The sequence below is a fragment of the Chaetomium fimeti genome (genome assembly GCF_033439085.1).
Source record: "Chaetomium fimeti strain CBS 168.71 chromosome Unknown B0H64scaffold_11, whole genome shotgun sequence".
In the NCBI taxonomy this organism is placed as follows: Eukaryota; Fungi; Ascomycota; class Sordariomycetes; order Sordariales; family Chaetomiaceae; genus Chaetomium; species Chaetomium fimeti.
Genome location: NW_026944339.1, coordinates 256,865 through 271,013, shown reverse-complemented (window position 1 = coordinate 271,013; position 14,149 = coordinate 256,865). Strand labels below are relative to the sequence as shown.

The following is a 14,149-nucleotide window of genomic DNA, read 5'->3' as shown; positions in this document are numbered from 1 at the left end:
CATCCTACTCACATCTTCGGTTTCATTCTCTCACGACCTGGTGTCGTTACTGTTGAGCAGTTTATACCACCACTTTATTCTATTAATACACCGTATTCCCTCCAAAACCAACCACAACCTTCAAAATGGTCCGCCTTACTATCGCCGCTCTCCTTACTTGTAAGTCAACTTCCACCACCCTAGGTACCTACCTACCTGCCCTTGACAACTTCTAACCCCCGGCAGTCGCCCTCGCCGCCACGGCCCAGGTTACCCCCAACAACGCCGGCGCCAAGAACGTCGGGGCGGGCAACGGTCAGCAGTTCATCACGGGCGGGTGTGTCAACAATGCCGACTGCAGCTCCGCCTGCTGCGCCGACGCGAGCGGTGTGGGCGTCTGCTCGGCCGAGGCCGCCCAGTTCCAGAACGGCAAGAACGGCTGTGGCTTTGTTGACCCCAATGCTGCCGCCACGATTGCTGCCGCGCAGGCCCAGGTTGAGGAGCAGGGTTTCTAGGGGGTTATGAATGGGTCAATATCGACGTGAGGCCTTGGGCTGGGATGATGAGGAAAGTTGGAAGGCTTTAACTCAAATATTGCCCTGCTAAATGGGTACACAAACATTCAAACAGAAACATCCAAGTCCTGGTGAAAACAGGCAAAGCAAGGGAAAAGAAAACAAACCAAATCCCACCAAAACCAGTCCTATCATCTCTGCAACTTGAATCAATGAGATGCGGGCAGACAACCCCCACTACCTATTTCAGCTTTGTCCACCTTCGGCCAAACCTTGTAGTCAACGTGCATCGATGCGATACCTTGCTAACAGCCACCCCCGCAATGGTTGTTCGTTCCGTCCCCTCTCGGCCAATTCTCGTGGTTGAGCGCCGCGATTTCAATGGCAGTTTGCCGCCAAGACGGCTAACCAATATTCGTCATACGCTCGCGCAATGTCGCCAGAACACGGCGCTGCCGATCAAAGACGCTCAAGCTACCTATAAAACTGCAATTGCAGCTTTGAACTCTCATGTCAAGTCCCCAAACCACCGATCCAACCAACACATTTCATTCGGTATACATCCATTTCACCCTACCATCAAACACCACCACCACCTCCAACCCCGCCTCAAAAGAAAAAAACAACCACCACCAAAATGTCCCGCTCCCTCCGCCTCACGGGCAACCTCCCCGCCCGCCTAGCAGGACTCACCACCCGCCAACCCACCCCCCTCACGCGCGCCTTCTCCACCACCCCGCCGCGCCCCCAATCCCTCCCCGTCCGCGTCACCGGCACCGGCACGGGCACCGTCCAACACCTCGCCGTCCCCGGCAAGGCCTACACCTTCACGGCGGACACCTACCCCCTCCTCGGCGGCGGCGACACGGCCCCCTCGCCCGTTGTCTACTCGCTCGCCAGCCTGAGCTCGTGCAACCAGGTGACGGGCCACGTGGTGGCGCGGGACCATGGGATTGCGTTGGGGGAGTGGCATGTGGAGGTCGAGGCGGATTTGCCGACCGCGGTGTTGGTGCAAGGGGCAGAGGAGGGGAATCCGAATTGGGAGGTTGTGAGGCTGAAGGTGCGGGTGCAGACGGATGTGGAGGAGGGGGGGGAGAGGTGGGAGAGGTTTGTGAGTGAGGTGGAGAGAAGGTGTCCGATTACGCGGTTGTTTCGGTTGAGTGGGGTGAGGTGGGAGAGTGAGTGGGTGAATGAGAAGTTGTGATGAGGTGGGGGAGGGGGGGTTGGGTTGGGGTTGGGGGTAGGGAGGGAGGAATGGGAACCGATGTTGGGATGCTGCCGGCCAGGGGGTGGGTTGAAGTTGAGCTGCTTCGGTTGTTATGTGGAGGATATCACGAGAGTGTACATCTCGGTAGGAATCACCTCCCCGGGACAAGAAAGCAAAATGCGGCATGAGACAGCTAGTGGTGTGTACTGTACGTCCCTACCTGAGGTATGCTGCCAAGAGGAGCTCAATCAGCAAATGGAAAGGGCCAGGGGTATTTTGGGGGTTGTCTCGGGATACTACCAATCAAGATCAATATGCTCTCCCATCAGGAACTATCCATCAGGAACTCTCGTCCTCTTGCGCGCAAGGCTCCGGCTCACCCGCCAATGGGGGTGGGCCGGGTGAGCTGGGGTGACCACGGGCACTCGCCGTCCCTGGCTCACCCGGAAAATGCCCAAAGCTGAAACCAATAATCTGCACAGCGGGCGCAGCCTGGTCGCTGTTGCGATTGTGCGACCCTAGATTACGGAAGACGGGAGGGGAGAAAACGGATATAACTACCGAGGTACTCAGCACAAGTTCCAGCATTGCATTCACACCTCCACACCAGGTCATCCCGCACTCCCAAACCGGTATACATACCTGTTTCCCGGTAACGCACCGCAGGGGTATAGAGGACACCGAGAAGGAGCAAGGAAAGAGAGGGCGATCAACACAACGGAGCAAGCAATTGGGAGGATAAGCGCGGAGGAGGATCAGGCCGGGTAATTGTAGTAGAAAAGAAGAGGCAGAGGCAGTAGTTTGAGCAGGAAGCTAGAGTTTAATGTATTATCTTCCGAACCCTTACTGTTGGGCTATGCATTTACTTTGCAAACTCTGCTTGTGTATTGCTTGTACCCTTTCACTTCAGTATACCACCTTTGAGGTCCCTTCCGGGTCCTGAGAAATACAATCCTGGAACACTGGGAAACGTCCCAAGATACTGGAAGGGGATAACCAGCTCCGAGTCCGCCGCAGGAGCAAGACGGCCCGGCTCAGTGGCATTTGGGAGGTCTTCTCAGCATTTAATCAGGTGCTTTACAAGCTTGAGGGTCAGGGAGGTCTAACAGGCGTATGCATCATCGCTATTAGCTACCAGTAATACCCGTAATGAAACTCTACGCCTTGCTCGAGAGGCTTCTGTTGGTTAACGAGTCAGAGGGGCTACCATAGAGCCACATCCGGAAGGTGTTATGCGTGGTGTACAGCCACGCAAAAAGTTGGGTCACCATCGGGAGGGCTGGCAGAGATCAATTCGCAAACCACCTTAGAGTACTTAGGAAATATATAATTTCAGCTAATTTCAGCGTTTCCCTAAGCAGGAAGGACTCCGATTTGTGGCCTGCAGCTGCACCCTGTGCCGTGCTGCATCAATCAGCTGGAATCGGGCCGGGGTGTCGGGGCGGCGTGATTCGGTCAGAGTACGGTGAGAGGGAGAGGGATACTTGGTAATGCAGCCCTCCTCTCAAGAAGGCCGCGAGGCTATGAAAGCAGCAGGGTACGGGCGGGTTGGGCAACCACTTCGAGTGGGTGGGGGAGAGATTGGTTTCTCTGTCTCTGGGGACAGAGAATGGTTCCGGTGATCCGATTCCATGTTTTCGGAAAGAATATTGTTCGCTGGGCTCCCCGGATGCAACAAACAGCGATACATAATTGGCTGCCTACTGCAAGAAGCACCTCGACCGGGCGAAGTATTGGACAGGGGGCTCTTCATCCGAGCCATTCAGATTCAAGAGTCATCCTCCCACAGAACATGTGTATGAGAGGGCGAGAGGCTCAGTCTCAGTCTCCGATAAGATAGACGTAAGGTGTATAGGTACTGCGTACCCTCAGCCTGGTGTTCAACGGACTCAATTTCCGTTCTTGTTCTAGTCATCTTTGACAAAGCAGTCCTTTGCAGTGAGAGTATCGACAGTTGCAATGAGCTCTCACAGTACCAACGTCGGTACCGCATCCCCGGCCACGGTGAGCACTCGTGGCTCCAAGTCAGGAAACCAAGATGAAAAAGACGAGTTTTCTTGGCTTCGCAAGGACTTTAACGGACCGGAATACATCAGCTACTCGGAACTTTCCAACGCAACATACTGCGCCTTTGACTTTGGCCAATGGGGCTATGCCGCGTCCACCAATGACGGAGGCGAACTTTTACAAATGACGGCGCCTTCAGGGAAACACGGAATCGTGTTCGCCTGGGGTGATTTCGAATTTTCCCCCGACCTGGCCCTTGCCCGCGGCCAACGAGAGCAGGGGGGGAAGTCGAGCTTTGGTCTGAAGTTCCTCGGGTCCGAAGGAGGCGAGTCAAGAAGCTACAAATGGAGCGTGACCGAACGCGGCTCTTTCCAGTACCGCTGGCCCATTAAGAGATTCTGCTACAGTTCAGTCGACCGAAGCCGTCTCGATGCAAACGCCGGGACCCCAAATGAGGAGGAGGAGGACGACGAGGAGGAGGCAGCCGACGCAAAGTTGGGCACGGGTTCATTGATGTCGTTTGTTGACAAGGGGTGCCTCTACCAAGTGCTGCGCCTCGACCCGACCAAAGAATTCGAATTACAACTGACGCTTGAATGCCCCATGCAATTCCATTCCTTCGCCAACCCCGACGGCGAAGAGGTGGAAGCAGAACAATCCGAATGTGAGAGGCATACCATATGCACGGTGGGGTCTTGCTGCGTCCAGGCCAAAAAACCTCAGCAGCCAAAATGGCGAATCCGAAATACACTGGCAGGGCAGTCTCTGGAAGTGGAACACGCAAAGAAAGACGTGGAACCCAGTCGCCTTGGAGAGGGAAACGCAGACTAAAACTGGCCATGCAGCGAGAGGCAACAAGCCCCACAAGGTACCAAAATGGGTCACTGCTGAGACGAAGGAAAACGCCACAACACCGCTCGTCTTTCTCGCCATGTACCGTTTGGTGGAGGCCGAACATGAAATACAAGCCTGCCTGAAGCCACCATGGCCCGACGAGATATCTAACGTCGTCCTGGCCAAATCATCAGACACTTTCGCAGGAACTGCCGAGTTGTGGCAAGGCCTCTTCGCCGATAGGCAATCCAAGGCTGAATGCGTGTCAGCGCTCTGCGAGGCCGACATAATTGGCCGCTGCTTGGAGAAGGTCTTGGGCGTCGACCTCGTCCCCGCCTTGGATAAGGCCCAGGCTCCGGCGGCTGGCAAAGATGCGGAACGGCAGGCCATCGTTAGCAACATGTTTCTCAGAGCCTCTGTCGACGTAAAAGGATTATTGTGAGTTGATTTACTATCAATCCCTTGTGCGAGAGGGAGGCTGACGCCCATCATTTCCTGATTGCAGTTGGAAGACGAGATTCCTAGTCAAGGTCGACAAAGTACTATCCCGTGCTTTGCTTGACGGTATGCAAAGGGGGGGAGAAGAGCCTCCCATGAGACTTCCAATAACGAAAGAGGAAGAACTGTACGTCGGAACGGACAGCACTCTCAAGGCAGCCCAAGAGACCATCAACAGGGTCCGCAGGGCGATTTCCGGCATCCTGCGTTTCGTGGTACAAGAACTGCTCAAGTCCGACGAAAGGCTGTCATTGGCCACCCCAGATGACGGAGATTTCCATCGGCACTGCTACCCCTTGATCACCGTGTGTTACATTGTTCACGCCTACCCAGACACCGATTGGACCCGCGATAAGGTCACCCCGGCAGAGGGAAAACTTGACGGGTCGGATCGGAATCACAGCATTCTCGGTTTCCGGGTGGATGGTCCTCTGCCTCGAAATGGCTACCCCGTTATTAAAGTCGAAAAAGCTCTGCTCTGCCATCTCCACGGCCGGTCTATTTTCTCGCTCCAACAAAAGGGTTTACTTCCGGCTGTGGAGTCTTGTGACGAATTCGAGCTCCATCATCTGGAAAAAGCGGCCCGGACAGCCCTCGTGAAGCGCATCTCGTCAGCTCGCCAGTACGAAGCCGGCGATGAGGTGTCCGAGAGACTGGTATTCCTCGCCCATGAACTCTGGGGGAAGGAGGGGGACAATGACCATAATAATGAGACGGTGAGCTGCTTAAACCGCATTCTGAAGCGGGAAGAGCGCCGAGAGTACACAACCACCATCAACCTGTCGGATTCGGACCCGGAAAAGGGCCAGACATGGGCCGGACCCTGGGAAGTCCATGTTCTGTGTCACCATAGCCGCCTCATGATGGCCCACCACCGCATCAAACACGACAAAAGCAAAAGCAGAGAGGCAAGGGCCGATGGCCAAGAGCACCTTGAGTATTTCAAGAGAAAGCTCTGTGACTTTTTGACTTGCGAAGCATCGCTAACACCCTGCTGGGAGCGCAATAACTCGTCTGCCCACCTCCGCGGCATGCTGAGGTCCGAAGCGACGGCCGTCGTCTCATCGACCATCTTGGACATGTTTCTCCATGATTACACCCGTGCACTGGCCGGATCAGGTGCTAATAGAGCCCCGGATGGTCCGATGCCCGCTAGCTGTGCATGTGGGCTTCAAGGAACCGGCATCAAGACCGTTTCTAGGCCGTTTCGAAACCGCCCGCGACATCCCAGGGAGGGACTAGACGCCGTGCATCTCATGAGCCTGCAGCTCGATGCTCTTGAGGCGATTGAGGCCCAGGGCGAGGAAGAGCAAATCGACTACCTCAAGTTCCGGCCCCCGTCGCGATTCCATCCAGACGAATTCTTTCGCTCGCTCGAAGACACGCCCGACTATTACCACGAGCATGCTATCAGCAAACGATCCCGGGATTTACCAAAGGCAATACGTCAAGCTATCCGCGCGAAAGGCACACGGCCGACCGACACAGGCGAGAAGCCTTGCTTTCCTCCTAAGGTTCTGTGCCTCCATGGCACCAAATCACCCCCGGAGAAACCCGACACAGAGCTCAGTGGCTCAAGCGAAGAGGAAATCAGCAAGCCCATCGCCGGGGACCATCTCGTCCGCTTGGAAACCTCCGAAACACTCATAGCCGGCAAACTCGAGAGCGACGAAGCCAGCGATACTAAAAGTGCAACCGACCGGACTGTACCGCATCGGGATGTTGTTAAAGAGTTTCTGGATTCCCTCGGCGACCTCAGCGAGAGGCTCCGAGAGCTACTAACTGGAACAGAAAAGGATGGCGGGGAGGGCGAGAAGATCCGCGCGATAGAAGCGCTGCTCCCTCTTGCTATCATTGACCTGCGCATGCCTACTTGGGAAGAGAAACTACGAACCCTGCCTCTTTCGTATGGACCCAAAATCCTTGGGATGATTACTGATAGTGTAAGTCTGTATATTCCTACCTATGAAGAGAGAGAGGGACAGAGCTACGGGGTGAACCACCGAGAGAGATTGAAGGCATGAGCGGGACACTGTGTTGAAGATTCGCTAACCATTCGCGATACCGACTGATATAGCTCATTGATCAACAAGTGCGCCACCGAATTCTGTACGTTTCCCCCTGTCGACATCCCCTTCCGGCCCGGTTGCACACCAACTTACATCTAATTAGAATCTCGTGCGTCGCATACCAACTCCCCAAGGGTCTACTTCGCCTCCTCGTCCACATCCTTCATCCCGAGGTGGTCGAGTGCTTCAACAACCACCACCTCCGCCTGTCGAGATTTCAACTCTCTAGTAGGCCCGAGCCACCCGTCGTAGCGCACATCACCATCCGGAGCTGGTCCGTCGTCTGGGACCGAGAACTTAGCTACGCCACCCAGGAAGAGGACAAGATCGAGATCCCCGATAACCTTTTTCTCGAACATCGGCGCAAGAACAACCCCCTCCAAAATAAACCACCCCTCGTAGAGCTCAGAGTCTCGTCCGTCGCCATATCCACCAACCGCTTTGGCGACTTTAGTCGGTGCTCCCTCATCACTTACCAGATTCCGTGCTGCCGGCTCAAGAAGTTGGGCGTTATGGCGCAGGAGATCTGGGACAAGTTCACGCACCAACCGCAGACGGGGAGGTTTCTTGTCTTTTGCATGATTCTGGGCGAGCTGTGCGAGAGCCTGGTATCCGACTACCAGGATATTCTGGACGGGTTTATCCGGGAGACACTGCCGGATGATAAGGTTGTGAGTTTTGAGTTTCTTTTCTAGTGTCTAGGATTCTAACTTTTCTTTTTTGCTAATGTTGGGGGGGTATAGCCAATCTATCTCGAAGAGGTCGACAGGTTGCAGGACCACAACAAGAACGCTGATGTCATGCTCCGGCTGAGTCTCTGGGGCCTGGAAGCCCTCTTCAAGGTGAACAATACCCTCAGTGCGTCGGTGCGTGTCCTCGAGTCGGCCATTGTGGACCTGAAGAGAGAGATGAAAAATGTATGTACACTTTTCCCAGCCACTCGAGCATGACCAGAGGAAACGTTCAAGATCTAATTACTCAAATACTACCAATAATTTCATGCTGACTTTTCCATCAGGGACCTGGAAGGCGAAGTCCCGAGCTCGAAAGCGCGTACCATGAATATCTCGGCAAGCTGGAAAGGCCATTCCGAGACTTGACCGCGATCCAGAACAAGCTGGAGAGAAAAGTGGAATTCAACACGCGCTACACGAACGCGGTATGTACATACCTAGCTTGTCACACACATCGTGCCAGGACCAGAGTCACCAGACAGACAGAGTGGACTGCACCACAACGTAAACCGTGATCATGACTCGATTTATATATGCTAATTCACAGGGCGCGCATGTAGCTTTCATCAGTCTTGGCCCTCAGAGCCAGCCGCAGCTCGTACCAGCAGAACAATACCATCCGGAAACTCACCTATATCACTCTGGGGTGTCTGCCCCTCAGCCTAGCCTCAGTAACTACCGATGTTTCATATATTTCATATCCCATCCATCCATCCATCCGTGTCCCTGTACCCCCGTGCCCCCTACCGCCTGTCCCCTCCCGGCAGCAGCAGCAACCAACCCTAAATCCCCGGTTTGTCGTCAACATGAATTTCAGCGGGTTCAAACTCCGGTTATCGCTAATAGTTTACTCACAGGCCGTCTTTGCTGTCCCCAAAGACCAAAATGTGCTGGACGAAGAGATGGGTCGAACCTGGTACATCAAGATCATCATCTTTTTCGCCGTCGGAATTCTTGTCGTTGGCGCGTGTCTGGGCCATATCTTGTATGTGGTCGATCGCTTTGTGGGTTTTGTCACGTACCTCATTCCTGAGTGGCTGCGGGTTGAGTGGCTGTGGGGGGAAGTTGAAGAGGGAGTTGAGTGGCTGTGGGGGGAAGTTGAGTGGCGACGGGGGGCGGCTATTAAGTGGCTGCGGGGGGAGGATGAGTCGCTGAGTATCCGCAGCATGTGCAAGCGTGTGGTGAGAGGCCTGAGGCGCACAACGCCTGATCATGGTGAAGACGAGGTCTAGAAATATTTGAAGCAGCATTTTCGCATGCTGACATTCCGTAAAGCCAGTATCGTAAAGGAGCACTGGGTAACTACATTGTAATGACACCAACATCTACGTGGGTATCCCAGCAGGTACATACCTGTAATCTCGTCTCCGCTAACCTCGGTCTTGTATTCTCATCTCAATTTTCTCATTATCTCCCATTGCCACATTATCGCTCAATTAAAGGGGGTTTGGGACGTTCTAAACGCACTAGCAAGACACATAGAAAGCTCAACTATATAGTTAATAGAACTACTATCATAATTACTATTACTACTGGGTTGTGACGATGCAGTTTATCGAAGTTGGTCGTAGGTTGCCGTGGTGACACAACCGGTGACAACCCCGGGCGGTTGGTCCCTGGCTCATTCGAGCACGGCACCGCTGAAGAAGAAAACCTCCATGCGGCCCCCAATATGCAAGATCAACCCGTCGCACTCGAATTCCCAGGAGGTGGGTGGGCGGCTAGCCTATCGGACTGGTTGGGCCCCGAGACACCTCCGCCCAACACGCATATCTCGCAGGCGCCCCCTTCCAGCATATCGCTTCGAGACCGCCCGAGGCTATTCGGGATGGAACACCAGCCGCCTCTTTGCCGAAAAACAGTGGCAAATAAGGTAGTACAAGAGACAACAATACCTCTCCACTTTGACACGCGTCAATTTGATCATGCACAGAACAGGTCGACATCCTGTTTTTCCGCAGGGAAACTATCACTTCTTCATATCTTAACACCGGTCCACGTCGGCGTGGTCGTTAGGAAGAATCCGAAGAAATGGCGTCGTGCGACTCGAAACACGCGAATCCGGAATCGCCTTCCATGTGGTGGGAAAAGGCCACGGCCATCACTCTAGACTCGGTGCATCCGAATCTTCTCAATTACAAGGCCCATTCCGCTTCCAACTTTGATGAAACCGACTTCATCTACCTCAAGGCTCTATGGCGGAACAAGTCCGTGGACCAGTTCCACATCAATGATTATGTGCGGCCGGAATACGTCAGCAAAGCCGACGAGTTCGTCGGGCAGAACCCCAGCCCGGTCTCGGGACAAGCGCAACAGTCTCTATCCCCACTTCGCCAGAGCATGATCGCTTTCATAAACACTGCCGCAGCACCATTCGGGCTAGACCTACCGTTTAATGTTGAGCTAGGGCCATTTTCGCTCTCCAAGATGTTGCTTGACCAAGCGAAACGCGCCAACAACGAGGGACGGGATGTCGGAGACACGCTCAAACTATTTCGACGACTGGACGGACCAAATCAGGAGGGGCAGAACAACACAGCGGCGGAACATGTTCCCTTGGATGAGCAGCTGACAGCCCTGACCATCGGTCGCCCAACCTCGCGGTCGCAGACGCCCGGGGCTCTCGACTCGGAACAAGACCGGTCGTGGGACGAGGAGATTGTCCGATTGTCTCTCCACAGCCTTCTCACCTCGATAACCCTCTGCTCCGGAAATGGGGATCTAGACGGCCGCGGAGCGCTTGAGTGGGTGTTGACGCGGCAGACCTTTTCACTTGGACTGGCTGGCAACATCGTGTACAAGGTTCGAACGGATGGTCTGTTGAGGAACCCGGAGAACCCAAATTGCAGGGACCCGCTTGTCATTTTGGATGTCAAACCTTACATGCGACACCTAAGTCGGCGCAATATCGAGTGGCAGGAGGCATGCCAGATGGCTGCATGGATCTCCGAGACTCTGAGGGCAACATCCCCGGAGAAGCGGAGAGCAGGGGTTCTGACCACGAGTGACGACACCAACAGACGCCGGTACGCTATCTCATCTTGTGTGTTGTCTTGAAGAATGCTGGGTGCTGACACGGGAAATGCACAGCCGGATACTCATCTCCCAGAATTATCGTTCTTTGTACATCACGGTTGGCGAATGGGGGGAAGGGTACGAAAGCTACCTCAAGGACGGCGTTCGCTCGGCGACGCTGGACCAGGGTAATTTTCTAACCATGAACTGCCATGGCGCATATTCCCTCGACAATCAAGAGCACATGGCACTTTTCATTCGCAACCTACTGGCCTTGATGATGGAGCTTTCGCATCCGTGGGAGGACAAGTAAAGGTTGGGGCCCTTGGGGGGTGGGTGGCTGAGGCTGCTGCGGAATCAGGATTTATAGGTAAGGTATACTAGGGGTACTAGAGAGGAGTCGAAGCTCGGGAAACATTTGTTGGCACACGATGCATTCCGCCGTGCTACATGTGGTTTGTAGATTTCTGCCAGGTGGTCTTTCTGTCTTTCTCATTTCATTTTTACTTCTTCTCCTCCTTTTCAGTTTCCCCTTCCCCACCTCCCCCTTTATCTTCCTCCACCTTCTCCTCTTCTCCGCCTCCTTCCTTTTCCCACTTTCTCCTCATCATGCCTGCCCCGGATGAACACCCCCTCGTTCTCTTCCCGAGTTCTCATCTTAAAAAGCGCCAAGCTCGGGGTTTGACCCTGGTGGTAAGCCGGACCGCATGTGTTCCGTCTTGGCCTCCAAGTCCGACAGGCTTTGTTCATCCCTTCACGGCGGCCCACCGAAAACCGGTGTGAGGTTGTGACTTCATCCACTCCGTTGAGGACCGCCCAAACACTCAAATACCATTCCGCATCACCCCGAGAAACACCCCTCAACCTCCCAGAACCAAACCAAACCACCGTCACAGACAACTTCTTTCGCACACCTTCAAACCCAACTCCCACAACCAACCCATCCAACCCATACACACCACACCCCCCCTTTCCCAACAACAAAAAGCAAAAAGAAAGAAACAAAAATGCCGCCCCTCCTCCGCTACAACCTAGCCCCCACCCTCAACGGCCTGATCGCCTCCCTCCCCTCCCACACCACCCCCTGGATCATCCCCGACCCGACCATCGACTTCGCCGCCCTGTACGCACAATTCGACACATTCATCATGGGCCGCCGCACCTATGAGACCTTTCTTGCGATGCCGCCGGGGGAGAACCCGCTTCGGGGCAGGGCGAGGGAGAGCGTCGTTGTTTTTACGCGGGATGTGGATAGGAGAAGGGAGGAGTGGGGGCGGGAGGTGACGGTTGTGGGGGAGGGTGTGGTGGGGGTTGTGAGGGGGTTGAAAGAAAGCCAAAGGAGGGAGGGGAAGGATATTTGGTTGATGGGGGGTGGTGAGCTGGCGGGGGTGTTGATGCGTGCTGGGCTGGTGGATGTGGTCGAGGCGGCGGTTATGCCGGTGGTGGTGGGGCGGGGGGTCAAGATGTTTGGGGAAGGGGGTGGAGAGGGGGATAGGGGAGAGGAGGGCTGGAGGTTGGTGCTGGAGAAGGCGGAGGCGTTGGAGTCGGGGATTTTGATGACGCGGTATCGGGTTGTTTATGATTGATTAGGTAGATTTGTGGTGTGGTGCTGGGGATGTATATCCAATAACGCCCCGGCTTTAGTCTATTTTCTAACGTCTAATGTAACGCTATGCTCCGCTCCTCATGCTTCCCCGGCTCAAACACGCTCCATCTCGAAGCCGGCCGAGTCGCTCTCCGTCTGCGGCGTCTTCTCGGTTTCGGGGGCGACGAACGAGTGCGACATCTGGGGGAAGAAAATGCCCGGCGCAAACACGGCCAGCAGAAGACACGCAATCAGCACCATGAACGACTCGAGCACAATAAACGACGGCTCGTCCTGCATGATGTGGTTGCCCCAGCCGCCGGCCATCTCGGCGATACGGTAGATGCAGCGGACCAGCAGCGTGGCGTAGGCGATCCCGATAGCCCACATGAACATGCGGAACTTCTTGGTCACCCACAGCGCGGCCCCCGCCTGGTACTCGGACGCAACGTTCCCGCTCTTGAAGTACCGGCTAACCCGGAACAGGTAATCACCAGCCACGGCACCAAAAGTAGCGAGCACAACCACCTGCAGGACGATACCCGCCATAATGGTGCGGTTGCCGTGCTGCAGCAGGCTGAAGGTGTCCCGTCCCGCGGACGCCGCAATGCCGCCGCCGATGGCCTGGATGACGAGGCAGGAGATATCGGCCGGGACGAAGAATAGGGGGTACACGCGCGGGGGGACGCGGCTGAAGGACTGGTTGAGGGCGACGACGGCGTGTTTCAGAGTGAGATACAGTCCGACGCATACGAGAGTGGGGCCGAGGACGATGGCGACGATTTGCAGCCTGAAAGCACCACCGTTCCAGGGGTTAGTGGCGAGGAGGACACGGCCGATGTAGCCTGCAACGGTTAGAACGGGGGTTGTTTAAGACGAAGTTGGCCAGAGAAGGGACCATAATAGGGGGTCGTCTTACCGGCACACTCGAGGATGCATCCTGCTCCCACAGCGATGGAGAATCCCCACGTCCGCTTCCACACGCCGATAGAGAGGGTGATCACCGCGGCCAGGCCGAATCCGATGGCGAGGAAGATGTTGACCCCCTCATTGGGGAAGTAGCCGAGAGTGGTGGCTTGGACGGGGCAGTATGGGGAGGGTTCGCTGCATGTCTCGTAGCTGGGACGGAACCCGGCGGGCAGGTCGTGTTTCGACATGGCGTCTATGAGACTAGCCGGATGCGCGTGGGCTCGTCTCGGGGTGTCGAGACTCAGACGGGTTGGTGTGGAGATGTTTCGGTTGGTGAGTCAAAAAGCCCGGCGACCCGGCTCCGGGATCGAAACGTCTGAAAAACGAATCACAACCTAAATCAGGGGAGAGACAAAAAACAAGAGATGAAACGAAAGACTGGGTCAGTGGAACTGAAATGGAAAAGACATCTGACAAAGAAAGAGGAGAAGAAGAGGCGACGATGGTGCCATCTTTGAGACTTTGACTGAACGAGACCGAGTCGGATGGATCGGGCTGTGCAAAATACTGAAATTATTCAGCGTTGCAATCCGTTGCCGCTAGGAACTTTTGATCCGAAAGCGAGGACAGCATGCGTCCCGTCGTGGGTGAATCTCAGCCATTGAGCGTGGCACCTGGGTCCGGAAACCGTTATCTCCGGGATGCCCCAAGATGAAGGAGAGGGATGATTCCAGGCACTCGGGAGTTTGTGCGAATGCGAGTAAAAGCACGGCGGGGTGTGAGACTCGGGCTGGAAG

General features: G+C 55.1%; 7 protein-coding genes across 7 annotated transcripts; 6 read left to right on the top strand and 1 right to left on the bottom strand.

Moving 5' to 3' along the window:
* Window positions 1-125: 125 nt before the first annotated feature.
* Window positions 126-494, top strand: B0H64DRAFT_378224 (uncharacterized protein; the record flags this gene model as incomplete). The annotated part of the gene is made up of 2 exons (XM_062802571.1): window positions 126-159; window positions 226-494. The coding sequence occupies 2 exons, from the start codon at window positions 126-128 to the stop codon at window positions 492-494; spliced, it is 303 nt and encodes a 100-aa protein (XP_062654415.1).
* Window positions 495-1,131: 637 nt separating this feature from the next.
* On the top strand, window positions 1,132-1,698 carry B0H64DRAFT_446715 (OsmC/Ohr family; the record flags this gene model as incomplete). Its single annotated transcript, XM_062806941.1, has 1 exon — window positions 1,132-1,698. The coding sequence occupies one exon, from the start codon at window positions 1,132-1,134 to the stop codon at window positions 1,696-1,698; it is 567 nt and encodes a 188-aa protein (XP_062654414.1).
* A 1,962-nt stretch (window positions 1,699-3,660) lies between these two features.
* B0H64DRAFT_446714 (uncharacterized protein) lies at window positions 3,661-9,075 on the top strand (the record flags this gene model as incomplete). Its single annotated transcript, XM_062806940.1, has 9 exons — window positions 3,661-4,372; window positions 4,554-4,980; window positions 5,048-5,106; window positions 5,158-6,983; window positions 7,118-7,149; window positions 7,213-7,780; window positions 7,853-8,026; window positions 8,128-8,268; window positions 8,701-9,075. 9 exons carry the CDS (start codon window positions 3,661-3,663, stop codon window positions 9,073-9,075), a joined length of 4,314 nt encoding a protein of 1,437 aa, XP_062654413.1.
* Window positions 9,076-9,919: 844 nt separating this feature from the next.
* B0H64DRAFT_446713 (uncharacterized protein) lies at window positions 9,920-11,171 on the top strand (the record flags this gene model as incomplete). Its single annotated transcript, XM_062806939.1, has 2 exons — window positions 9,920-10,869; window positions 10,934-11,171. 2 exons carry the CDS (start codon window positions 9,920-9,922, stop codon window positions 11,169-11,171), a joined length of 1,188 nt encoding a protein of 395 aa, XP_062654412.1.
* Window positions 11,105-11,753, top strand: B0H64DRAFT_49369 (uncharacterized protein). The gene has a single exon (XM_062808322.1). It carries the CDS (start codon window positions 11,309-11,311, stop codon window positions 11,639-11,641), a length of 333 nt encoding a protein of 110 aa, XP_062654411.1. The 5' UTR covers window positions 11,105-11,308; the 3' UTR covers window positions 11,642-11,753.
* B0H64DRAFT_451403 (dihydrofolate reductase-like domain-containing protein) lies at window positions 11,519-12,444 on the top strand (the record flags this gene model as incomplete). The annotated part of the gene is made up of 1 exon (XM_062807160.1): window positions 11,519-12,444. The coding sequence occupies exon 1, from the start codon at window positions 11,866-11,868 to the stop codon at window positions 12,442-12,444; it is 579 nt and encodes a 192-aa protein (XP_062654410.1). The 5' UTR covers window positions 11,519-11,865.
* Window positions 12,277-14,006, bottom strand: B0H64DRAFT_349640 (RTA1 like protein-domain-containing protein). The gene is made up of 2 exons (XM_062801407.1): window positions 13,363-14,006; window positions 12,277-13,288 (listed from the first exon to the last, which is right to left on the bottom strand). Exons 1-2 carry the CDS (start codon window positions 13,598-13,600, stop codon window positions 12,558-12,560), a joined length of 969 nt encoding a protein of 322 aa, XP_062654409.1. The 5' UTR covers window positions 13,601-14,006; the 3' UTR covers window positions 12,277-12,557.
* Between the last annotated feature and the right edge of the window lie 143 nt (window positions 14,007-14,149).

Bases quoted from the DNA above. Each gene is read 5' to 3' on its own strand.
- B0H64DRAFT_49369 (XM_062808322.1), top strand. From the start codon at position 11,309: ATGTGGTTTGTAGATTTCTGCCAGGTGGTCTTTCTGTCTTTCTCATTT.
- B0H64DRAFT_349640 (XM_062801407.1), bottom strand. From the start codon at position 13,600: ATGTCGAAACACGACCTGCCCGCCGGGTTCCGTCCCAGCTACGAGACA. The intron at 13,289-13,362 runs GTAAGACGACCC...TAACCGTTGCAG, and splicing joins ATGCATCCTCGAGTGTGCCG to GCTACATCGGCCGTGTCCTC.